This window comes from Larimichthys crocea, chromosome III (genome assembly GCF_000972845.2).
Source record: "Larimichthys crocea isolate SSNF chromosome III, L_crocea_2.0, whole genome shotgun sequence".
Lineage (NCBI taxonomy): Eukaryota > Metazoa > Chordata > Actinopteri > Sciaenidae > Larimichthys > Larimichthys crocea.
This window is the reverse complement of record NC_040013.1, coordinates 40,057,972-40,085,440: the sequence shown is the minus strand read 5'-3', so window position 1 is coordinate 40,085,440 and position 27,469 is coordinate 40,057,972. Positions and strand designations below refer to the sequence as shown.

The 27,469-nt window shown below is 38.8% G+C and overlaps 1 protein-coding gene across 2 annotated transcripts; it reads left to right on the top strand.

Moving 5' to 3' along the window:
• The first annotated feature begins 590 nt into the window (after window positions 1-590).
• rabep1 (rabaptin, RAB GTPase binding effector protein 1) lies at window positions 591-27,469 on the top strand. 2 transcript variants are annotated; one of them, XM_010731129.3, is made up of 19 exons: window positions 591-768; window positions 4,460-4,588; window positions 4,803-5,006; window positions 5,521-5,681; window positions 5,949-6,068; window positions 7,597-7,732; window positions 8,163-8,341; window positions 9,819-9,929; window positions 11,132-11,593; window positions 12,343-12,447; window positions 12,537-12,653; window positions 15,624-15,722; window positions 16,974-17,114; window positions 18,868-19,057; window positions 19,258-19,269; window positions 20,294-20,349; window positions 20,548-20,646; window positions 21,062-21,178; window positions 23,982-27,469. In XM_010731129.3, exons 1-19 carry the CDS (start codon window positions 723-725, stop codon window positions 24,081-24,083), a joined length of 2,586 nt encoding a protein of 861 aa, XP_010729431.1. In that variant the 5' UTR covers window positions 591-722; the 3' UTR covers window positions 24,084-27,469. The 2 variants fall into 2 exon arrangements, with proteins under 2 accessions (XP_010729431.1, XP_010729432.1); XM_010731130.3 differs by lacking the exon at window positions 19,258-19,269 and having other exon boundaries at window positions 592-768.

Below are 27,469 nucleotides of genomic sequence, written 5' to 3'. Positions count from 1 at the left end.
TGAGGGAATTTGTGATGATACTCTTCACTCAGTCTCTCTGGTATTAAAGATGTCCAAACCAATATTTTTTTCCCCCATTGCTGTCAAAGTCTTACGACAGTTTATATCAAAGCCTGAGCAGACCATAAGGTTCATCTGTGAGTCTCTTTATATTTTCAGTTCCTCTTAAATTTAGCATTATGTTGCATTGGTTTGCATCACCAAATAATCTTTTGGGATGAGATAAAAGGGATTTTGTGATATTTAGAGACATTCAATTTAATCTGAATGTGGAGCTTGATAATAAATAACTAATACAATGTATTAAACTTTAACTTTTATTTTGAAAGGTGCCACCGGAATCCGGCAAGTTAGCTAGATTTACTACATGCGTTACCGGAAGTGGGTCTTTTAAACGTTAGCGCAAAATAGTAAATTGTGTAAAATTATTAGGACATGGCTAAGGTAAGGTAAGTATCGACTCGAGAACGTTTATTTTAGTTTAATTCTTTGTTATGCTCTTTGTTTTGTTTTTTCTCTACTGGTACACGACACGACTTAAAAAACAGTCGTCATCGAGCGGTGACGAGTTTAGATTTTATTTTGAAAGTTCAGCCGGAAGACGCGCTCTTCACCCTCGCTTAGCTTAACACTTAGTTGTGATGTTAGCCTGTTTTCTTGGACACTCCTAGCGCTTTATCCCACTTCACTGCTAATTGCCTCAAGCCCCCCCTCAGGAAACCATGGCCGAGCAGGCCTCGGGACCCCCTCTGTCGTCCCAACATGACGGTAAATCTCTTGTGTTTGCGGGGGTTTTGCGGTGGGAGTGTTGAGGGCTGGGAGCAGCGAAGCCAGCGGCCTCTGCATCCTTGACAACATTTAGCTAGTTAGCATCCTCAGGGCGACGTGTCACTGGCTGTCACTGGCTTATATTCAACATTTAACACTGCGCAGTTGCTGCACTCACGAATATCGGCTTTGACTTTAAGTTTGCAGGTGGTCATTGAAGCTTTTACATTGCTGGACAGGAGCTATGTGCGATTGCATCCTGATATAACCAAGCTAACGTTGTTTTCTCTGGCTGCTTAGCTCGTAGCTGGAGCTGACGTTAGTCCGACTAATGTGATCTAAAGGTCGGCACTGGCCTCTGTTAGCCTGGCCCAGCCTTGTCAGCCCTTTAACATGGATCATATGGATCTCATCAGCTTGTAGCTATGTGCTGTGGACGGCCTGCACACCCGGGGGTTGGACCAAAATACAGGAGGTTGATCTTCTCCCTCTAGGTTCCCAAACAAGGGTCCGAGGACCAGCTTGGGGTCCTGCAGGGAATCTGTAGAAACTTATCAAATAGCCATGGATATAGCTGATATGAGCAGGTGTTGAAGCTTTGTGGCAGCACACTAATATTTAGCTTTAACCTGAAGTAACTCCAGAGAGCCGCACAGTGATGTGATTCACTGCCTGCTGCAAGGATTAGAGAGCATTTCCATGCCATGTAGAAATCCTCACATTTCATAATTTGAGTGAGCTCTGTGCAGCAGTGTCATGTGTTATGGACGAGTCGAATCACATAAGGCACCTGACCTCCAGCATGTTCTGCACATCCCGTCTGTTGCCTAGGTGTGCAGCGGTTACCCATGATTTGAATATGTGATTTAAAGAAGTGAGTTAAGAGTGCTGCCACCCCAGCAACAACAAAGCAGGAAAAGAAGAATCGCACCTTTTACCGCTCACCAAAATGGCACATAATCCCCTCAGGGGCCGAACACCTGCAGTGACACATCCTCAGTTTCCTTCTTTCACTTTTTATAAAACTGCTCATGTGTTTGTCTGACCCACCGCTTTTCCTCAGGCGTTCATCGTACAGTTAAAGTAAAAATGATTGTTGCATCTATCTTGGCAACTTTTACTTAAACATAGAATGTCATTTTTGGCTTTTTTTTTAATCTATTATCTTATTTATCTTTAAAGACTGATTCGTTTCTTTTAAAAAGTGTCTTTTGCATCCATAAAAACTCTCCAGCACTGGCTCTCAAACTACACAGCCTTCCTGTAATAGTACTTTTGGAGAATCTTTGGAGAATCTCAAAGCATCTACAATGCGATTAATTAAGATATCACTGGAAGTTAATTACTAATGCATCACTGAAATATCTTGTTTCAGTTTTAGCCTAATGTCGTCGTTTTCATTCACAAAGTGCGAGCGTACATCCATCTTTAAAATGTGACGCGACATAGCAGTCGTGGCTCCAAACAAGAAATATTAGGAAGAGAATTTTTGGAGTACCACTTTTCTACTAAATGAGCTCTGATTTCTTGAACCGGTTCCAACAACGGTCGACAATAAATAATCTTCTAAACCTCCTGTGTAAACAGTCTTTAGGTCAACAGGGTCAGCCTACGCTGCTGGATCTTTAAGTCACATATTTTCTGAGGTGGCCCATGCTATAAAAGTTTGAGAAGCGTTTCTCTACAGGACGAGGCAAGAGCTCGTTTGTAAAGTTATCTCACACCCGAAAGCATAAAGATAACTGTCAGGTTTCTGCGCGGTTGTATGACTTATATAAGTTTGTTCTTTTTATGTTGAGTGTGAACGATGTGCAAGTAATCATAAAATCATAAAATGTTCATGAGGTGATAACACAGTAAATGTCAGGCGTGTAGCATGCATCGTATTTAGTTGCACATACCTTTTAGTGCTACAAATGCAAATTAGGTTGTCAGCTCTAGATTCACCTGCAATTAAAAACAGTATTTCCATCGTGTGTGTGACTGCTGCATAGTGCAGTGGTATTGAGCTTCTTTCATATTTGCATCTGTAGATTGTCTTTTGTTTAATTAAGGCCTTTGTTTACATAGATATTCATGTGATCTTTGTGCATTCCTAAACTAAATAAGGGAGTTTTTCATTCCGGTGCAGACAGTGTGACAAGTCAACAGAAGTCTGTTTGGTTAGACGTCACTTTAAATCCACATGAGAAACAATACCTGCGCTTTGACTGACCGCCCTGTGTGCTAAACTTCACCCAGAGCTTGTTCTGGATATATGTGCTTGATGGAATTTCTACTTTGGAGTTTGCTCAGCTCTCACATGATTGTGGTGGAGTCATGCTGAACCTCCCTGCTCCTCGGACTAGTAAACCTTTCCATTTGTCTGTCTGTGTTCGAGGATATCATCATCATCATCATCATCGTCTCTCTCTGCTCGGTCTGCTGGTTTTGAATAAGAGAGGAAATAAATGAGATGTAAGCAACAGTGAGTGTAGGAAAACCACGAGACTTGAAGCCAGTTTGTTCAGATTAAGATGAAGTTTTGGATTAATAGTCATGCTTTATGTTATATGACATACATTCTTTATCGAAATTCCTATAAAAGTGTTTGAGAAGAAGTTACAAATGATTTTGTGATTGGCTGGGTTCATTCATGTTTAAATGATCACAACTGTAGTCCGCTGTCCACTGTTCACTGACCACACACCCGTTATTTAACCTCTCCAACAAAAAGCATGAAACACTATTAATCACGCAATCAAGCACATATGGCATATATACACGCACCAAACACAACTCCGAAGCCAAGCAAATTAATTATCAAAAATCCAAATCTGTATAGCGTTTTCATTAGTTTACTCTGAGTCAGTGACATACATACTGATACTTACACATCAGAACAAATGTCACATGTGTTCCCTTTTATTATGACACCAAAATGATTCAAATAGACCGTGTGGTTCATATATCTTATACAGTGTCTCTGTGTGTGCTGCTTGCCACAGTTTTGTAAATTGCGGTTCACTTCGCTGGATCAACTTTGCAGCTTTTTTTTCTAGTATTATTTTAGATATAACTGTGTCATTTTGACCTCCTTGTGGTGTGGTAGATGGTATCTTTTACAGAGTACCTCAAGATTACAATAGAACAATATTTCTGGTGTGTTAAAGGCATGTTCATGTCCAAGAAATTGTTCAAAACGCTCAGTAATAGTGGGTATGTTGGCCAAGCGGGTGGAGGGTTTCACTCTTTATTTAACTTGGCTAGCACAGTCTGATGCTGTGGTTCACAGTCTGCTGGGGGTCGGGACTCCTGCAATGCATAAACAAGAATTTATTTTGCAAGCAGTTTCTATTAAAATTCAAATAATCTTGTTATTTATTTTCTCGGATAATCAGTTGTTCTATAAAATGTCAAGCTCCTTGAGCCCAAGCCTACAACTTGTTCTTCCAAAAAATCAACTAATAACCAAAGATGTTTAGTTTCCTGTCACAGAAGAGAATGAGCAACATCGTAGTCACGTTTTAGAAACTGAAAGCATCATTTGTCTGTTATTGACTGTTCTATTTTTTTTAAAAATCATACATAGCAATTAAATTGATGAAGTGAATGATGATTTAATTTGCACATTCTCAGCTTTTTACTTTATGTAACAAACAGTTGATTAATTACAGCCCTGTGTGCTGCTGCTGCTGTTGTTGTTTTTCAGAGGTGCTCCAGCAGCGAGTGGCCGCTATGGAACAGGAGAGGGCCGAGTTCATCAAACTCAAGCAGCAGCTGGAGGCCGAGTTCAACCAGAAGCGAGCCAAGTTCAAAGAGCTCTACCTGTCCAAAGAAGGTATGGATCCCTCAATCATGCCAGCTCACTTGGGATAGAGCTTCCTTTGCTTGTTAAATAATTAACAGGAGAGCTCAGATAGGTAATAAGGTTTAAGTGAGGAAGGAATTATCCCTTTTTCCCTTTTTTCCTGCTGCCTTTCTGTTTTGTTCCTGCACATTTGCACCTCTCTCCATCAATCATGTTATCTTTGATACGTTTTATCACCCCCCAGAGGAGCTGAAGAGGCAGACCGCGGCACTGGAGGGCGCCCAAGTTGAGTTGAGCTCCATCCAGGAGCAGCTGGCTCAGGCTCGGTCAGAGATAGAGACCATCAAAGCGGTGGCCACCGTGTCGGAAAACACCAAGCAGGAGGCCATCGACCAGGTCCGCAGCCAGTGGCAGGAGGAGGTGGCCTCGCTGCAGGCCATCATGAAAGGTAAACTGCTCTTACAGTGCAAACCTCTCACATGGTATCATTTAACAAAGTTATTAAATAGGCCACATATTTTGCTGTGGAAATATAATAAAAAACACATCCTGGTGTAAATTATATTCATTGTTCCCAGATTTATATGAGTGTTCTGATTGGCTCTGATAGCATTAGTAATGCAGACTGAGAGCCAGACGTGGCAGATTTTTAGTTTCCAGCGATAGTTGGCAAAAGATGTGAAATAAAATGAATAAATGAAATTTGCAGCCGTATCTTTCTCTTTTTAGCCTGCATGTTTATCATAGCACTGCTAAATTCAAGTGGACAGCGGGGAGCTGGTCTGTATTTGTGTGAGAGAGGAAAACAAAGACTGATACAGGAGAAGGCAGTGATAACTTAAATGTTTTATGTGACGTGGCATGAAGAGAGTAGAGAAACAGCTGAATGTAGGCATAAAGAGGAAGTAGTGAAGAACCACTCAGAGCAGACAAACCAGCAGTGCTTATATCCTTTCCAACAGAAACGGTGTGCGAGTATGAGGTCCAGTTTCACCAGCGTCTGGAGCAGGAGCGAGCCCAGTGGAACCAGTACAGAGAGGCAGTGGAGAGGGAGCTGGGTGAGCTGCGACGCCGCCTCACTGAGGGCCAGGAGGAAGAGAACCTGGAGGACGAAATGAAAAAAGTAGGCTGAGATCTGAGAATTGTTACATGAACATGTGTTGTCAACAATTTGACCAAGAGATAACTCAACAATTAAAACAGAGACACAGGATTAGAACTTGGAAAATGTCTCGAAAGAGTTCTGAATCATGTTTTTGGCTGACAAAACAGTTGTAACACTGTAATGTCATGTTTTTGCATCGGTAACAAGGCATATAAGAGAATTTTAATTTGTTTAACCGTACACATGCGTACATTTTTAATGACGGAGTGTAAAACCTTTCTAAAGGCCCAGGAGGATGCAGAGAAGCTGCGTTCGGTGGTGATGCCCATGGAGCAGGAGATCGCAGCTCTGAAAGCCAAGCTGACTACAGCCGAGGACAGGGTGAAGGAACTGGAGGCCTCGAAGGTTAGTTGGCACTAAATCAATGATTCATCTTGGAAAACGAGGATCTAAAATGATGGGTAACTGTAGATGATAACTGGGTGTGATATTAACCAGGCACGGCAGCTGCTCTTCCTAAACTAAATTGAATTTGTTTCATTATATTAGAGGTCGAAAGCATTTCTACTGTTTCAGACACTCAGAAGTTAAAGTCGCTTCTATAAAAAATCTTATGTATAACCAAGAGGCAGCTTTTTAATTTTATGCTTCATTCGTTCTCTAAACTGGGTGCCTGCAGCTCAAAAAAAGACTTAAGCCTTATTAAGAGGTCTTACATTTAATTTCCAATGGCTTAAATACATTTTCCTACATTGTTTGTTTGGCTAAAAATGTTTTGTTTGACATATATGTTAAATAGTATAAAATAAAGCAGTCTTCTCACTACTGTTGCAAATCCATTGCCATTGTTCTATCAAGATCAACAGATTATTGGTTTTATGCCCTGAAAACTGTACTTTTATTTTGAAATTCTTCTTTACAAAGGTAGACTGCATGATTTCAAGTGTGGTGGTACAACATATCGGTGTACAGGAAACTGCTTCATGCTAGAAAGGGTAATGAAGTAACTTCAGTCGGCCGTAATGTGGCTGGTTAAGTTTAAGAGTTACTGAAAGGCTTAGTCATTTCTACCTGCACTCTTCACAGCAGTTATGTGAAACGCTACTTACCTCGGATAAACGTTACCAGCGGAAACACTGAACTAGCTAGTCCATTAAAGGTGGGGGGACATGGTGTCAAGTTGAAAAGTGAAGCTGCAGCCTACCAGTAAGCTACGCTGTGTCATCTTTGAAGTGTCAGAAAGGAGAAAAAAAAGTGTGATGTGATGTTTTTAATTGTACTACTTGGTAAATTATAATAATCATACAGTGATCTGAAATGTGTACACTCATAAGACATCTGCATTTTATTTCATAACAAGCACAAAATAAAAACATGGAACCTAAAATGTGTTTGAGTGTCATGAGCACACATTCAACAGCCTCTTGTAGGTGTGAAAAATGTGTCAGCAGTTTCAGTTTTCATAGATGATGCTGGTTGTGGCTTAACCTTGTCAGTTAAAAAGCAGTGCAGTCGGCCATATTACTATTCTATGAGCATAGAGATGGACAGAGGAAAGTTTTTGAGGTGTTTTTTCATACTTCAATGCCACTTTGAAAATGTGACTTTCAACTTTAATGCTCTCATTCCAGCCGCAGTGGGCAGATTTATTTATTTATTTTTTTCAAAGGAGAAGTTCTGATAAAAAGATTTTACAGTACGTGACCTGCCCAGCAGCAGAAGGACACAGCTACAGAAGAGCTGGTGAAGCAAATGGATCAAATGGACATACAGTTTATAGATCATGACTAGGAAGGCAACGCTTCAAAAGCTTGACATAATTTATCTCTCTGCTATTTGATTTGCTACAAATGCCCCCTTCAAAACCACTGCCTTTACTCACCATAACATCTTTGACAGAAAATCAACCAGAGTTTGTCGTTTTCATTCGCAGGTGAAGGAGCTCAATCATGTTCTCGAGGCGGAGAAGTCGTGTCGTACGGACCTGGAGATGTATGTGGCCGTGTTGAACACTCAGAAGTCTGTCCTGCAGGAAGATGCAGAGAAACTACGGAAAGAGCTCCACGACGGTACTTTGTTCTACTTTTTATCAAAGCCCTTCGATAAGCGGAAGACTCTTGGTTGCGTACAGGTGAAGTTGTCAAAATTATGTTTTTGTAAAATCTCACAACAGAGTTGCAGAGCTCTTTTTTGGCATCAAGTCCATTTTTTTCAAATGTTAATTGTACGTGCAGCAGTGTCACTTTCCATGTTAATCCTTTAATTAGCTAATGGGTGAGATGAATTGAGCTGTTAGAGGAAAACTTGCCTGAAACCTCAGCAAAAAAAAGGTTAGGCTTACTGATAAAATACAGTATATGACTCTTAGTTATCTACATTATTAAAGGAGCACGTGAAATAATATTTACTGTGTGTGAAAATTGACATATTTTGACGCAGTGTTGTTTCTCTCTCTGTCTCTGTCTCTGTCTCTCTCTCTCTCTCTCTCTCCTGTCTCAGTGTGTCACAAGTTGGAGTTGGAGCGGCAGCAGCACAACCAGCTGAAACACACATGGCAGAGAGCCAACGACCAGTTTCTGGAGTCCCAACGCCTCCTCATGAGGGACATGCAGAGGATAGAGAGCGTGCTGTCATCAGAACAGCTCCGCCAGGTGGAGGAGATGAAGAAGAAAGACCAGGTACACACACACACACACACACACACACACACACACACACACACACAGATTTGTTATTGCCTCAATGTTACAACACTTCACTGTGTTTGGAGTGATAAGAGATCAGTTTTTTCAGTGTTCACTCAGCAGATTGAGTCGCTGGTTTGACAGATAATTTCGTTTCATCTTTTCAACTGAGACATGTAATCTTCCGAGCAATAATGAAATGAATCTGTTGAGCTGTGGTGCAATTGGAGAGGGAGGAAAGGTCATTCAGAAGTGAGGTGATGTTGAAGCAGAGGATCTTTTTAGTTTGTTAATGGCCTCTGACTTTTAGAACTGCACAGAGACAAAAATCAACTAGTTGGACTTCCAGGTCATACAAAAGATTTTATTGTTAATTGGCCAGGGGATGCTCTTGTAGCTCACCTGGTAGAGTGTGCATTCACGTGCAAAGGTAAGTGCCTTGCTGCAGTGACCTGAGATTGAATCCAATTACAATACTAACAATACGTCACCCATGGAAGAGTCAGCGGAAGTAATTTGTCTTTACAAGTACCACCATCATGACAGATGTAAAAATAAAGGTTATAATATAGGTTGACCCTGTTCAGCTACGGACAGTTTACGCAGTTTTTGAATCCTGAATGTAACCAGTTCAAGAACCGGAGATAATCTGGTGGAAAAGGGGAACTCCTGATTTGCGCTTCTCTTACCTTCACTCACTATCTCGGCATAAATTTTTTTATTTATAACTAATCATGGGTCTGTGCGTGCTACATACATGAACGTGACTACTTATTACATTACAGCGATCTCATCGTTTATTTTAAGTTTGAAATTTTGCACCATTTCGATAATAGATTTTCAAATTTGTTTATTTTTATCTATTTTTTTTCCCACGTACCACTAGAGGGTGGTCATGTATCACCAGTGGTACACATATCATAGTTTGCAAACCGGTGTGCTCGTCAAGAGTTCATGTGAAGTTAGGAAATAGAAGTAAGAGGACATAAAATACAACGATCTCTACGATACGCCTGAAAAGTAGACTGTAGACGCCTTAGATCAGCATCTCGAAAAAACATCAGATTACTCACTCTGATGAATAAAGCACAGGTTATGAACTTCTTACTAATGTGAATTATCACTCGTGAGAAGCAGGTCATTGCTGGTTAGCATACCATTCTGAAAACGTTATTATACTGTATATGTGACTCATTTCCAACTGATTTAATTTCTTATATTAAGTTACCTTGTTTATTTGATTTGACACCAGCTCATATGTGAGGGATAATACACAGAATGGGCTGGTATAATCATTAATAAACATATAGTTAAGTTCATTATTGTCTAGGTAAAGGACTGCATTAGATTTTACAGGTGTACCTAATAATAAAGTTAGTCTACTAAATGTAAATCTGAGTAGATCTAATAAAAAGAACAATTAAACAAATTATGTTTAAAAACCTTTTTATTTGTTTTCTCTCCATTCAAGGAGGAGGATGAGAAAGAGAGGCTGAGCCAAGTGAAGGAGCTGCACGAGGAGGATGTGGGAGACAACACGGAGCCCCTGGAGGATTTGTTCCTCGGGCTGAGCGTCGAGGAGGTATGAGCATCATGTAATGCGATATGTCCAAGAGGAGAACAGAGCAGGCCATTATAGTCTTACGTCATATTATATTCCCTTTGAGTAATGCGATCTTCAAACAGGCAACACGGCACCTTCACTTTTGTCCTTGTGTATTGTGTTTCTAGTGTGATAAACCGATGCTGCTGCAACTGTAGAAAACAACCTTTTGTCTTCATATGAAGTTTACAGCAGCAGGGATTTCATACACAATTAACGTCTGGTTTGTCTAATATTTCTACATTTCAATGTGCTAAGTTACTTTATCACATTGCGGAACATTAAAAAAACATTAATACTGTTACATATAAAGGATATCATAATTATATGGCTTTAGGTCAGGCAGACAGTGAACGGACTAAGCTGCATTTGAACCACTGCCTAAATGTTAGAATCGGCCAGATTGATGTGCAGCTCAATTAAACTGGCTGTTGGACGATTGGTTTAGGTTTCATGCAGTTTGAGCAGGTCCACACTCTGATTTCCTGTCATGGTTTCTGTCCCAGAAATCCGTTAAACTCAGCTGGTTTTAATATTCAAGTTATGACGTCTTGACTGACCCTGTGAGAGAAATGAAGCTGAACTTCGCTGCAGCTCACCCAGATGTCTGCATCCTCCAGCCATCTGAGGCGCCATATTTTTCTTTTCTTATTTTCGTTCATGGTAGAATTACACAATAATGCTGCTTTGTGTCAACATGGTTGTCTTTTCAAATAGAAGTAGACATTGTCAATGGGCAAAAAACACAAAAACACATGCACAAAAAAAACCAACACATTGTGTGTTTTCGAGGTCTTACAAACATGTTAGATGTGTTTCTTTCCTCATAAAACATTTGCAACACCCTCAACCTTTGAACATTTTGAAACTTGCTTTGTTTACGTCCATTTTTACTTGCGACTTTTTTCTTTCGAGCTTTTGTTGGCTGAGTTTTTTTTGGTGAATCTTTGCTGCCTGTATATGGGAGTAGTATAAAATTATTGGTTGGAATGTGTATTTTGCATGAGCGTTTTTGTACATGTGCACAAGACAAACATAAAAGGATCCATTCATAAAACAGTTAAGTTAGTTAGTTTTACACAATATGCAAGATTAATAAAAAAGCTTTTTTATTTATACACACTGTAGAAACTCCTTATTTACCAGTTTCTCAGAACACTTATTTGCTCCTTCTCTTTCAGCCCCACACCAACCACAGCGCCCACGGCTCCATGCACTCCTTAGACACTGATGTAGTTGCAGGGAGCCCCATGGATCCCTACAAGGACAACCTGCGGAGAGTTCAGTCAACAGACAGCCTCGGCTCCTCGCTGTCAGTCCAGCAAGGACTCGGAGGCCACAACCACAAAGCCAAGTCAGCCAGCCACTTGGACGAGTCGGACTTTGGGCCCTTGGTGGGGGCTGACTGCGGGGTGACAGACAGTAGTTTTGGTGAAACTTCGTCCATCAGCTCCATTAAGCTGACGGCGAGTCATTTCCTGCTGACTAAAGACCAGGAGAAGGCCATCAAGGCCATGACGCCCGAGCAGGAGGAGACTGCATCGCTCCTGTCCAGCATCTCCCATGCCCCTGACACCGCCTTCCTACCGCCTTCAGGCTACAGACTCGTCAGTGACAGCGAGTGGAACCTGCTGCAGCAAGAGGTGCAGCAACGATGTTTTTACAGAGATGCTTTTACTTTGAATACAGCGCTTTGGTCCAAACTATTTAGTTAGTTGAAGGTTTTCTTGTGATTTTACGATGGTCACTTATTATTACACTTAGCTCTAGATGATTAGTGATATTTTCTGTAGTCTAATTTTCTTATTTTATTCTTTCTATTTGTTTGGTTTTTGTTAGATTTTTAGAGAGCAACAATTTTTTGAGAAAAAAATGTCTTAAGGGTAAAAAAAATCCATCACATGCAGCCATTACTGTATGTTATTTTGGTAGTCAAAGAGACTGATTATATAATGTTCGATCAATCCTCAGCACTCAACACTCTACCTGTTGAATGTCTCTCTGACATCGACCCCACTGCTCTAATTTAGGCATGGAGATCTGCAGTGTATGTCTCATTAAGATACTTGTTTTACTGATCTTGCACTGGCATAACCTAAAAAAGAGCAGCTATTAGGAAGACATTTTATTAACAACAGCAACTTAAGGTCAGACTGCATCAGTTGCATGAGAGGTGTCATCAAGTTTAGAGAATGTGTCTTTTTTTTTAGTAAGCAATAGTCTTTGCAAAAACAAGTTTATTTTTCCATGAAAAAATATCCAGGAAATACCAGAAAGTCAGTGCCCTGTATTCAGTAGATCATTACACTTGATTCATGATAATCTTAGGCATTACGTTATTAGATAATGGTTATTAAGTGTAACAGTTTTTTTTTTCTTGGTCCGCCATCAGGTGAAAAATGCTGGCAGGAAGCTCGGCCGACGTTGTGATATGTGCTCCAACTACGAGAAGCAGCTGCAGGCCATCCAGGGACAAGAAGCTGAGACACGAGATCAGGTTTTTCTTCGCCGTCTCCTTTTTACAACAAAGATTGATAATTGGTTTCTTTGGAAGCATGATAGGAAATATTTAAAAATGTTTTCCAGGTGAAGAAACTGCAGGTGATGCTGCGTCAGGCCAACGATCAGCTGGAGAGGACGATGACTGAGAAACAGAATTTGGAAGATTCGGTCAAAGTAGGCAACGAGGAAACCACTGCTAAGGTTTGGACACAGGGAAATATATGAATTACTTTGCTTGATGTGATACTGACAGTGCGGACTTTTTAGGAGGTCATTCTCAATTTATGATTGATGGCAAAGAATAATGACTGCTGGAAAATGAGACCTTTGGTTTATTATCTGAGTTGCTTTTTACAGCATGTGTTTATTCTTCATTTCACTGTATTACATTACCAATGAACTCTGCAGGACGGTCTTAAGTTTCCACAGTTCTTGGGTGATGTAAACAGGAAGCATAATGTTGTTGCTATGGATTCAGTATGTTATGGCTGTGGGCTAGAACTTGAGCAATTCTAGCTAATTGGCTCCATTAAAGGTAAACCAAATTAGCTCTTAGCAGTTCCTGTTTGCAGTGGACCCATGGATGTAGAGATAACTATCAGTGGATTTCTTTGATACAGAAGAAAACGTATAAACGCAATGATTCTCATGCAAGTTTTAGATTTATAAGAAGTGTCTTTTAGGCTGCTTTATGGACGTTAAAACATAATAGATAATCCGAGATAACAATATCCTTGGAAAGTTTAAATCGCACTGAATCTAAGCGGGAAAAATAAGCAGGCCAAACTTACTGCAGTAACTTACTGCAACATGCTCCCAGGGGGTTCTCTGTTTGAAAACCTCTGAGACACAAAACTGACTTATATTTTTATGTGTGATCAAAGAAATTATCAAGTATTAGTGTCCTTAACACATACAGTCCCACACATCTAGCTAGTTAGTTAAACACTTGAGTTTTTTGATAGTGAAACTGGAGAAACCACCTGTTGTTCAGAACTTATACAGAATAATACTATTATTGTGACTTTATTATTGTAAAGGTGTTTACTTTGTGTTTTCATCTATGTGCAGGTGCATAAACAGTGCAGCTTTCTGCACCAGCAAAAGCACAGTGAGGGTTTCTTCTCATCTGTGGTTGATTGGTATTTAATGACTTGCCACAGTGGGAGGAAAGGTGCAGTAGAAGGGAGTGTAATTGGTGACCGAACAGAGTTTTAGTGATTAACCACACAGACTTATGTGCTCTGGTGCAAACCAAACGGGCAGCTATATCTTTGTATTCCAGACAGTTTCTGCAGGAAAAAGTCACCTCCTGAAAGTCATTCCACGCAGAAAGCATAACGTAAACATACAAAAATCTTATCGCCCTTTACGTCCATTCCATCAGTCGTCTTACCTTATCCAAAAACAGCAGGTTACCAGGGAAACAGCCACATGACTCATCCTCCTTCCTACAGGTCTGATAAAACTATTGCCTGAAGCATCACATTTGTTATTCAGTTGACTTGTGGTGAGCAGAATGTGGTAGAGCAGAATAATAAACTGCTCCTATAACTGTGTTGCTTCAGGTTCACACTACTCTAACCACAAACGCAATTTGATTTTTGAATTATTTGTTGATGGGTAGCAGGATTATTATTAGGTATTGCTACTTAACGGCATTTAGCAGTAGTGACATTATTATTAAAATTATATGTGAGAAATGCTTGTTACTAATTACAAAGATATTCATTTTATTATCACACATGACAAAGAACAAAGAAGCTGAAACAAGTGAATAGTTTGCATTTTTATTTAAAAAGACATTTGCACTTCATCTTGTAATAAAATAAGAGTATATTACTACAGTCAGGTGGAGCTAATGTGATTGGCCTTTATTGTTAATAGCCCCTAACAAACCGCTAACCCGCCCACTAATGGTGCATGATAATGGATTCTTCCTTATTCCCACATGCTCCTTAGGCCGCCAGCAAAACAAATCACCTAAATCTGCCATAAAACCTCTGTGCACTTGAATGCACTTTTCACTTTTAATCATGAAAAGAGAGTACAGTGACTCACTAGTCAAACCTAGTGTGGTGACCCCACCTTTAGGATCTATAAGCGTTCTAAAAACATTTAATAAACAGATTATAAAGCACTGTAATGTGTTTATAAACTGACACAAGTATTTCAAGGTTTCAGTCTAAAATCCAATAATCAGAATTTTAAAAATGTTTTAAGATGCCTCGAACATGATTTTGACAGATTAACATTACTTTTATAAACTAGCATTAACTTAACTACAAAACCAACATGGCACCAAAAAACACTAATGCCAGGTCAGAATTGATCAGAGCGCGCTCATCTAATGTGTTGTGATGTGGTGTATGGTGTGTTTGCTAGTATCGATGTGAAATAGGTCTTAAATTGCTTTCATAAGTCTTGAAAAGTTTTGAATTTAGCTTCAGAAATCCTGTATTTCTACTGTCTACTGTATCTGCTGTGTATATAAACACATAACAAATGAATGAAAACCTTTATAAGTAATAATAATTTATATGCGGATACATTCAAATATGTCGTAAATGTTTGCTTATAAATGGTAAATGGGGAAAAAATGTGGTAATGGATCGATTTTATTCTGTTTGTTTCTGTGGTGTCACAAAACAAACTACATATTGATTTTTTTATTTTTTTTTGCATGGTAACTCAGTTGTCAGTTCACAAACAACCTCAGCTTCATTATAGACTCAAGTTACGGCTGTGGCGAACACTGTGGTATGTGACAGTGTGGCGTCTGAAACCGTTTGGAGCACTAATCAGAGGTTGCAGGGACAGCTGACCTTCCTGTTTCCTGAGCAGATCTCAAGCTGTGGTGTTATTGTTACTGATATCTACGTTCATGGTCTCAGATGCAGAATTTTTGCATGATTAACTAACTTCTAACATTCAGACAAACCATCACTAAATGACAATGCGTCTTCACGGACTTTATTCAGCAGTAAAAGTTGATGCAGTCGTGTAAGTGTACAGTCTTTGTGGTGTATGGTGACCTCTATAATGTACAAGGATGAACTCCACTCTTTATTTTAGCGTATGCATGATATATAATCAGTATTTCTAAATTTAGTCTTAAGACATTTTGAAGGCTTGCTCTTGACTTACTGATGTTTCTTTTCTGTGCTGTAGGTGTCCGCCCTCTTGCAAAGAGTCCAGGATTCAGAAACACTGCTCAGCACACTACAACAGGCCTTCAGTGAAGCTAAGAGAAACACACAGGAACAGATGGTGAGCAACATATTCTTCTGTTAGTCCCGATGCTGCTTGTTTTTGCCAGCTGCGTGTGGATCTCTAGTTCCTTCTAATGTCAGGCTCGGCTAATGCTGGCGAGGCTTTAACCTTTCAAATAAGCGTATCAGCTTTGTCTCTTGACATCAGGCCTCTGGCTTGGTTATCGGACATGCAGCCAAACTGAATTGCAGCTTGTGGATACTGCCTGTGAGTGTTTTGGATTTACTTTTCTCTGCCTCTGTGGCAATAACGTCACTGTTCCTCCCCACCACATATATTCGCTGACACGATGGATCTTCTGGAATAGGACTTATAGGAAAGCAGAATTGTACAGATTTGTACACTGTACATCAGTGCAAAGACTTCCACATGCATTGCTAAATAAAGTTAAGGAACACGTTTTGAAAGCCCAAAGTGACATCTTTGGATGGCTTTGTTTTGCTGCCCTGTCGTCAAAAAATTTTGTACTTAAAATAATATAAAATACAGAAAATGTTCAGATTTTAGAAGCATAGAGTAACATATCCATTATCCAAGTTGTTTTCAATTAATTTTCTGTCTTAGTTCAGTAATCCATAAATGTGTTTCAAGTCTAGTTAAAACCCCAAAGAACAAAATAGTCACTTCCTTGGAAGTAAAATGAAACTGTTGCATAACATCACTGTTCCTTCCAACCACAAATATTTGCTGACACGTTGGCGCTCTTGGCTACAAAATTCTTTTACTCATGAAGTAAAAATTGTGTGAAAAATGTCCAAACATTGTTCATCCACCACAACAAAAATGCACATCATTGGAAAAATTCCCACATGCATTGCCAAGTAATGTACTGTAAGTGCACTCACTTTTTCTAGCAGATTGTTTTCCAAATTGTGAGGTGGAAAAACACGAAGAAGTGAGTGAGACAGAAACGTCCTCAGTAATGAATGTGCAGCGGCAAGCTGTATCACACCACATACTTCAGTGTGACTTTAAAGTCTCTGCAAACAAACTTGTCTGCCAGAAGAATGAGACGTTCTTTTCACTGCATGTGGCTTCAATCTAAAGACATGTGGGACATAATATTGTTGTGAATTCAGTCACAATGTTACACCTCACTAAAATGAGAGAGACTCAGATGGTGTGTGTTTCTCTAAAAGTAGACGCTGGCCGGTGAGTCATGTGGCCATGTGTTGAAAGGGTGCTAGTCCATATGCGGACAAACTGACACACGACGAGATGTAGTGATTTATTCTGTTTGTTTTTCAGGCGGTTCTGGTGAAGTCAAGGGAGCAGGTGGCAGATGAGCTAAGCCGACTGCAGAGAGACAACGAGAGCCTGCAGGGAAAACACAGGCTGCACGTAGAACTACAGCAACAAGAGGACTTCCAGATGCCCAATACTGTGCAAGTACGTAAAGCCAAATGCAACATTACCAACAGTAAAGGGACTCTGTATCAAACCTCAGATCTCAGACCATCAAATCTTTATCTTCTTATTCTTTGATCCAATAGTTTCAGATTTAAATAAAAAATGTGCCAATTTAAAAATATTTTATTTTGGTTAAGAAATCGTCAAGCTGTTTGAGAAACATTTAACTAAAGAAGTCAAAGTCATGTATTCAGACAGTATTGTTTTTGGTATCTAGACTGAAACTCAGATATTGTGCACGAGTCTAAAGAAATTACCCAGCACTTATCATTGGGGGTGAATTTACATCAGAGTGGATGATCAGTGAGAGGACGCAATAAAAATAGAGATAAAACTATGATGCTGTAAGAGGTTATCTTGTCTGAATGCAAATCTGATCATGTGACATGCATTCACAGCTGATACATCCAATAACTCCACCAACTACGTTACGTTTTCGCTGCTTAATTAACTTAATGGAAAGGTGTAGCGTGGGCCAAGGAGGAACCTACATTCCAAGACAATCAATTTTAACCCGATGTCTGTGGTAATATGAACTCATTGCACATGCGAGAACCCATACAACTAAACATAACAGCCACCTTCGGAAGCCCTGAAAGTCAAGTGAACAGTATTTTCACTTGTCCCACTCATCCTACTCGTAAGGGGCGAAGTGTTCCTGTTACCTTGACTTCAAGTGTTGACGTAGAAGTATTAAGTAGTATATAATGATAGTCAAGTAAAGTACAAATACCTTAAAAAGAACAGGATTTTACTAAATGTACATAATAGCATTTCACAACTGGTCCACAAACATAGATGGTGAAGCTAATGTGGTTTCAGATGATGTGAAATATTTAGAAGCATCATATAGGTCCAAAAAAAACTTGTAAGTGGATGTTGGGTTGAGATTATTTTATCACATGTACTGATTTCATGGCCAAGATTGCACTTCAAGGCTCAAATTGCATTAGTATAATTTGGGTTAAACTGTGGCTGTGCTCCATTTGTAACTCTTGGTGGAGTCTTCATTTAATTGTAAAACTGTCACAGCATGAGCAGCAATGTCCCCGTGCATGCCACACAGAGTGTGGACAAACTGATACCAAATCATAGAAAAATAATCCCTCCAGCGTAGCAGTCAGAAAATAAGTGGCAAAGCCTTTGTGACTCCACTAGTATATTTTCACTGTATAATGGCACCACTGCTGCTTCTGACAAGATTACGATCCATTTTTACAACTGTGTGCTTTCCTCCCTCAAACACAATCGCATCTCTACCCACACTGTTACTCTTGGCCTCTTTCTGTGTCCTGCTCTGGCAGCAGAGTGGGCCTGTAGTGGAGGTGGAATGGCACTGATGATCCTCTTGACATGACATTTTTCGCTTGTTGGTGGTTAAATAAGCTGCTGACATAACATTTAAATCTTTATTTACTGTAACAAGATAGCAAAAACCATGAGGGAGAACCTCTAAACATTTAGCATCAAACTACTGTAACTAATTATGGATGTATGTACACGTTATATCCATATTTTGCTTGCATACCAACAGTGGTATGTGCATGTTGTAGTAATTTAGGTGTTTGCACCATATAAATATAGAGGTATATGTCATCAGCATACAACATCACTTTACATTTTCACAAGACGTTTTAAGGCCGTCTCTTTCTTTGTGCTCGTCTTGACCAGATTGTGCTGCTAGATGATTTTCCATATTGATGCCTGTAATATATATTTCATTCTTCCTCAGGAGCTACATGTCCTGGTGGTGGGGCTGCGTGAGGACCTGGTGGCGTTACGGACGTCTGCCGATCACATGGAGGAGAAGTTGAAAGCTGAGATTCTGTTTCTGAAGGAGCAGATCCAGGCGGAGCAGTGTCTGAAGGAGAACCTGGAGGACACACTGCAGCTGGAGATCGAGGGCTGCAAGGAGGAGATAGGTGAGACTCAGATTGTCAACCTAAATTTTTAAGTTGAATCATTTACTAACCACTGATCAGCTATACTATAGATTTTTTTTTTTGTAAAACTTAAACAATTAAACATTTCTAAGCTTCTGTGGGGATGTATCCATATTTTTCATTTCCTGGATTTTCTTTACATTCTCTTGTTTCTGCTTTTGTTTTTTTCCATCATTCAGACATCTTGGAAGGTATGACAAACACTTTGAACGAGCCCACTTTAACTGCTTGTATGTGTGTGCTAACTGTGTAGCTGTCAGACTAATAAGACTAAGTACTAAGCCTACAACATAGTGCTTTTTTTAAATGTTGTCCTGCCTCACAGTTAGTTAGTCATAACGTGTTTCACTGCAAATTCAGATGTTCTATTAAGATGTTTGCACACTGTTGATAAGTAACACTGTTAGGCAGCAGCTAAGTGAAATATTATGTGTGCACTTACAGGCTAAACCTAAAGTGTGTTGTTATGTTTACTGAAAGGACTACAGTCACTGGTTTGGAGCTATAGTTATCTGATCAGGGATTTGGTGTCCAGACTGTTTTTGGTTAATACTTCTGTCTGGTGCAGCATAAACATGACATTTAAACTAGAGCTGCAGCTAACAACTGTAATTATCTATTAAGCTGACAGTTTAGTTTAATTTGATTTATTTTAATCAATTATTTGTTAAGCCGATTGTGTTTCTACAGTTTTGAACTGAACTTTAATCCTGAAATTCTATGAGCACAGAAAGAGCTGTTTTTAATTTACATACGATTTAAAATAAAAAACTATATAACTTTTGGATTAATAAAAGCCACATCTTCATTATTGATACTAAAACATGAGCATTGACACCTGACAGAACTAATGGAGACACAAACAGACTTTGGTACCAGATCTCTTGTCTAGTAAAGTGGCAAAAAAAGAAGAAAAAAGTCAGTGTAACCATTAAATGTTGTAGTGTTTCACGTTTGTTAGTGTTTGTGCCTTAGTTCAACACCAGCCTGAAAGCTCGGTCAATTAGCTTTCAGGGTTTCTTACTGTCTGTTTCACACAAGCCAAACACACACAGCAGCTTTCAGCAAAAGCAGCTTCCCCATCATTAAAATCTGTTGCATTATCCATGAATTTCTAAATAATTTTCAAGGGACTACGAAATGATTCCAGAGAGAATATCTGGTCTTTGAGATTCAGAAGTGAGCTGTACATCTAATTATCTCTCCTTCCCACAGCGTCTTTCTCCAGTTTGAAGACAGAGCTAGAGCGAATAAAAGCAGAGAAGGAACAGGTACTTATTCTACTACAGTACTTGCTAGAAATGTGTTTTTAGCGTGTTCTGCTGCACTCAAGTGGCCAAAAAAAACAACCAATGCAGCTTTAATATTCACAATCTGACACAGTGTCTCATTGAGGCAACCACAAGTGGAAGATTTGCACATTACTTTACCTTTACCAGTACTTATGTATCTGTTGTTTATGTATGTAGTTGCAGAGCAGTCTAGCAGAGAAAACTGAGACACTGGAGAACATCCAGGGCCTGAGGATCACCCTGGAGCAGCAGCTCAAAGAGCTTACCACTGCAAAGGTGAGTCTTGAGACACTCTTAACCTTTGGAGCTCCTCAAACACACCAAACTCTACTTAAGCATCACTTTAGTTAACATGAAGAATAATTAGAGTGTAGCACATCAAGAGGTACGGTGTGCAATATTTATTTATTTATTTTCCTTATCTAAAGTTAAAGTATTGTGGCTATAATGCTTGATGAGCATGATGTTTTCTGCATGCAAGAGAGAGAGATGTTTTAGAAAATCCAAAGCCACTTCACTGAGCTGCTGTGTGATGACACAAAGCCATTCATTGAGCCAGTAACGTGCTGCCTAAATTATTCAGTTAAATACTTATTGTGAATTACTGTATTGTTGGCAGTTTCTTGGCTCCATATAGCCTTTCTCTAATTGAAATTTCTATGTGTGTGTTTTTTGTTTTTTTTTACTGCAGAGTGCACTAGAGAGTCAGGTCTTTGATGAGAGAGACAAAGCCCAGCGGCTGCAAACAGAGCTGGATGTCAGCGAGCAAGTTCAGAAGGACTTTGTCAAACTCTCTCAGACCCTTCAGGTAAGGCGGAGTTGTCAATTTATGGACATGATTATGTGAAAAAGCAACAATGAAATGATCCTACTCGCATTTTTGTCTGTCTCGCCTCATATATCTTACTCCTCTGTGCCCTAGAGCTTTATAATTGTCCAAAAACTATTAAAAACACATAAATGAGCCTCACTGTCGCACTAGGTGACATGTTTCTTTAGTCAATACTCTGGAGTCATGTGTGCTAAAGACTACAGTGGCCAGCATGTAATTAAACTATATATGTATTTCCTGTTTTTAAAGATTTAGGTCTTAGGCTGAGGTAGGACCACATAGGCTTGGGTTTGAGTGCCAAAGTATTGATAGACAGACTATTTTATTGTTGGGTTTGGTCTTTTCATGGGGTTTGTTGAAAATATAGAAATATTTGCTTTAATCCTTTGCTGTGCATTTTATTAGGACTAAGATTCAGTCAGTACTTGTTTGTTTTTGTTTTTTTAAATGTCTTTTCGAAACAAAATAACATTTAAGCTGCATTTGAGTGTGAAATGCAATTTTGATAGTGTTAAACAAATAAAAGTACATTTTTTTTTGTGCTGAAATACACAGTTCAGTTGATAATGATATAAAGATATAAATAAATAAACTAGACAAAAATGCTGTCAGATGATTAGCGTGTAATTGGTGCAACATGTGCACACAGTTGCACCACAGAAGGGTCAAGAAGTGTTGCTAAACTGGAATATAAATTAACCTCGAATAAGCAGGATTATACTTCACACTGTCAACACTGTCCGGGCTGTACTTGATGTTACTTGGTAGGCTGCCAGTGTCTGTCCCTGTCGGAACATCTGCACAGTTGACTTATTACAACATGTAGACTTTGGATGTTGTCTTTGTGAATGTGGCAACGGTATCTGTGTTGCTCAAAATGACTCATGGTGGTAAATAAGAATACAGCAGAAAGGTTGCTGTTCGCGCCTGCAGTGTGGTTAGGTTTAGGAAAATATCATGATTTGGGTTAAAACAGGACTGTTTCTAGCTGTTTGGGGGCCTTATGCAAAATGCTTTTTGGGGGCCCCTATTTTGTCAAACTCTGAGGGAGAGATTCCTAACCTTTTCAGATGAGCTGTGACGAAGCAACGGTCTGTTACATTTTAAACGGAATAGTTAATTCATTAATAAATGCAACATATGCAGCATGTTCATCGTAAACTTTGAAAACATAAAACGCTCTCTCCACCAATCTAAAACAGTAAAAAATAAATTACTTAAGACTTAAATGAATAAAAATACAATGGACAAAAATCCATATTAATGTGCAAACAACTACCACAAGTCTGACGTTTTAGGCCACTTTATCTTGAATAAAAATACATAAAGCCAGCATCTATTTGAAAGTGCAAACAATAAAAACAACAATAAGTACAATAATTATATTGTAGTTTAAAAGCAACAATATGTAACTGTAACACATGATCACACTACTTTGTGTTCATCATCTGTATGACCACAGCAGATAAAGCAGACCTGGCTTTGCTACTACAAAAAATAAATATATTTTGTTTTATATTATCAATATATTTTGGGAGTACCTGTCTCTATTTATAGCCAGGCAAACCCCCCTCATTTGATATGCTTAAAAAAGCCTATAATCTTATTAATAGGTCATAAGCAAAGCTAAGCTGCTATGGTAGGGAAGCATCTTTGGGCTGGGCTGTCACGCAGTGAGTGACATCCGCCGACGCGTGACGTCTACAAATAAAGTAACTTTTAATTTTCCCAAAATGTATTGAGGCTTAACTTGCAGCGTAATAACAATAGATTAAATGAAGAAAGAAAATTAACCTACTGGAATAAACCTTACAAAACATTATCAGACTGACTTTTCTACACATAACGGCTTAATCACCTAAATGGCCAACATGACAAACAATAAGGCATCCTGATGATGTCTTAGTCAAGTGTTTTTGGCAGCTTTTTCCTTTCAAGATGTAGCATCAGCAGTAAGCACTTCATCACTTCTCATTTTGAAAATGTTCAAAATGGGCAGAGGTTACTTTTAAATGTCATGCATTTGTGGAAGAAGTATTTTGATATATGCCCACGCGTATTCTTGGTCCATTTCTAGAAAGATCATTTAAATTAACGTGTGAAGGTTTGGTTTCAGGAAAAAAAGGAGCCATGAGTTTCAGATGTTCTTCCATAGAAGAAAATATGTGGATCAATGTGTACATTTACATTAATCTAGCAAAAATACATTATAATCCAAATTAATGGTAATGTAATAAAATAGCTTTAAATGGCCATATTGTATTTGTGTTCAATTCCGACCTCTTTTGGAAAGATGTAGCTGTAAATAAGCATTTTTCCAAGCACTCAATCTAGTTCCTGCACCCTTCCTCTCAAGCTGCAGTTATATTCTCCATCCATCACATGGTAGCCTGAAAAAGAAAAAGAGTTTGACGCCATTTTGCTGACTTTTTATTTCACTGATATTAAACATGATTATTATTCCCCTATCAATGTTAACGGTTGGTGGAAACTGCAAAGTGCGAGGCGTGAACTTTTTTCAGCTTCTGAAACTGGCATGCTAGAAAAGGTTTGAGAACCACTGATGTGGCCTGAGAACAGGATACAGGACAAAGCCAAAAAAAGTTTGATTTTTCAGTGTGTATCACGTGACAGTGGCCAAATTGTGTAATAATAGCAATGGCATCTATGTCAAATTAGTCTCAAAGCCTGGTACTCCTGGAACTGTAAAAGTTTGGGAGACACAAGTATGATTTTATGAGAAGTGTTTAAATTAATTCATGTTTGTCCGTGTCCGTAGGTACAGTTGGAGCGAATACGACAGGCAGACTCCTTGGATCGAATCAAAGTCATCCTCAATGACACCAACTTGACTGACATCAACCAGCTTCCAGAGACATGATACCACTGAATAAAAAATTGCCTTCAGTTTCATTCCCCTCTTTCTCTAATCACTGGCCCAATAACATTATTGATCTGACCCTTCCTCCTCCCCATAACCACAGCGGAAGAGTTTGGAGGGACGAGGACAGACGTGGCATGAGGAGCCTTTTGTGTACATTAAGAGTCTTGGAACATGAATAATGAAGAAGAACACTACTAAAAAAAAAACATGTAAATAACTAAATGTGTGACTCTGGACGGAGGGAGTGGATGCAAGGCTGTCTGTGTCTTGTTTCTACTGTAGATATGACTGTCTGTGTGTATTAGCTCAACCAAAAAGGTTTGTCGTCTTCTAAAGCACTTTTCATCTGCAACTTCTCTTTCCAGGTAAATAGAAAACAACTGGTGCATAACTTTCCTCCTTCTGTTCTCACAGCGGTTGATAATCGCTTCCTTGTTCCACTCGCTTGTTCTTTCCGTGTGTTGTTTTTTTTTCTACCTTTTTCTGGCTGTTTTTCTGTGACATTTTCCACCGTGTTCTGGTCATTAAACCCTGTGACAAAGACACAATGAAGGAAATTCATGGAAAATACTTGCACATAACTTAACTGGGATGGAAAAAAAGGAACTTAACAAAATTTGAGCAATACCATCCTTTTTTTTTTTTTTTTAAACATCCTCTACTGTATCTTGCTTCGTTTTTGTTCTTAACATTTGACAGGAGCTCTAGTTTTTTTTTTCTTTTAATGCTGCAGAAATACAGTGAAGAAACATTCAATCATGTTTAAAGTTGTATTTTTGAACCTCACTCTTGTTTCTTGTTTGTCAAGGAAGCCATCGAAACACTAGTTAAATCAGTTTGTGTCAGTTTGAGGTAAAAAGATGGAACAAAATGTAAAAACTTTTTATTAACTGTCTATATGAATTGACCTTTTGTTGGACTTTGTTAATGTAATTCTAAAGCTCTTAAATTACAGTGGGCGGCTTTTAAATAACGTACGATGAAGAAAGAGCACACTATCACAACACAAGATGCACAAGATGTTTCTCTTCTGTCACAGCAGAGGCAGTAGGAGGAAGTCTTATTTAAGGAAACTTCTGGATGGTGGGAGAAAAACACGTCTAACAAGCCACCATACTCCTCTCTGAGAGCTTTGCAAACTTTAACCCATCTGACTGTGAAAAACTAAAAAGAGTTGTACAAGAATTCACTAACTCCTACATGACTAAACCTGCCAGTATGCCTCATCAGAACTGCTTGTCAGATGGTCGAATAGCTTCAGAAGCGAGAAGTGAGAAATGAGCCAGGGTTTGAACTCTCACCTCCATTAGCAAAATGACTAATATTAGGGTAATGGTTGTGGATGCGCCATAATTTGTTCTTTTTCTTCAGATCAAATTTGCGCAACATTTGGATAGAAATTTGGCTTGTGACATCCGGATTTTCACTCTGTGTTCCAGCGCTGCAGTGGTCAGACGACATGTTATACGATTCAGTTCTTTTCTAGTATAACCTCTATTTTTTTTTTTTTTTTTAAAGAAGTTGATTTAAACACCTCAGTGTGCTTCAAAACAAACCAGGTTGTACAACGCGTCATCCGCGACACAATAAATCTTACTAACGGGTATATTTTAAAACATACGTGTTGTTTTACACGGTTGTGAAAGAGAAGGTTTGTCTGATGAATACAAAAAGAGAGCTTAAGCCAGAAGAGGTCAAACTCTTTCTGCATTGTCTGTTTTAGAAAGTTGCAAAAATGATTGGCATATTGACACTGTTGAACAATCTGACAAGCTCTTCATTGGAAGCATACTGAGGCCTTAACCCATGCTGAAAATGAAAAAGAGAGCTGTGTCCATTTCGATGTTCCATACTTAATCCAGGCAGAATAATTAATAGGAGTAGGACTTAAACCACAGCGAGGCTGAAAGAGGCAGGATCACACAGATGATGTTCATTGAGCAGCTACACAGTATTTTGAGGTATAAGACAGCGCTGCCCACCCCCCGGCCCCAACTAAAACTTTGTTTTCTTCTAATGGTATAAATAAATGCAGGAATACTAATAGGAAGTTGTACGGGTTGGCATGATTCTTAATAAGTGTCTGGTTTTATTACATGTTTGACCAATTTTAGGCAACACAACTAAGGAGGTGGTTCATTATCAGCTGCTGTAGGCGCTCACATTTGTAAAGTTCAGGCAAATGTTTTGTCAAAATCGGCATAGAATATGATTCTAAGTGTTAAAAGTCAAACTGAGAAATGAAAACTTCTGTCACGGATAAGAATGTAACATTAACACAGTCACAAAAGAACGACTGAGATATTGAGAACTCCAATTAATAGTTTCAGTCTTTCTAAGGATGTAAATCACTTTCCAGGAATTGGCAGTCATGACTTAGTGCTCTGCACTCTGACTTGAAATGGTTGCAAAGATGAAAAACATGAGTCTGAATAAATTTTCTTCTGTTTTTTAAAATATTCCTCAGATGGAGGGAGAGGTTCTCTTTGCATCGCGATTAAAACCATACATAACATATGAACACGCATACAGCAGCATTGTATGGTTTGATGACATTGATCACTGTGTTTTTGTTTTTGACTTGCATGTATTACATTTCCTTTATGTTGCATATGTCTATACTGTAGATATCTTGAGTTGATATTTATGATAGAGTCATGCAATGTGTTATGAGATAATGTGGCTGTGTGGGCGAGCCAGCCTGAGTTGCACTGACGGAAAACTGTATGTCTTTGGCTTGTATGATTGTAGGCTGATATTGATAACTTAAAGTAGAAATTTTAAAGTGTGAATTCTGGACATTACTTTCTCTGAAGGCCTTATTGCATTGTTGGCTTGGTGTGTTTTTAATTTTATTGTTGACATTTAGTGTCCCTCTAATTTAACGTCTGTCTATTACAATAACTAATTTGGCCTTCGTAGCATTAATATGAGGATTCCTCAGCATTCGTGGAAGACATCCACTAATTCGTTCTGGTCAAGAATAAGAGTTGATTTTTATTGAAATATTTCTGATCTAACATTTCGGGATTCTTTGAAAAATGTATGTTGAATCACAAAAAAATTTGACTAGATGTTAAAATAAGATGGATGTCTGAAAGCTCATTCTGTGTGCTATCTACTAAATCTTTTTGTATGACTAGAATGTCACAACAAATAAAGTGCACTCAAAGCACAAATTTCTTTGTGCAGTCTAAATATAATTTATCAAATGTGCTTTATGTAGTTTTTGTAACCCCAATGTTTACTGACAAACACACCTGTTTCACTACAGACTTTATAGTGACTATACATGTAAACTGAAATTTCACAACCTGAAAATATGTTAAGCTGTAATATCAGTTCTTGCATCATTAAGCATTGACAATAAATAATTTTAAAAA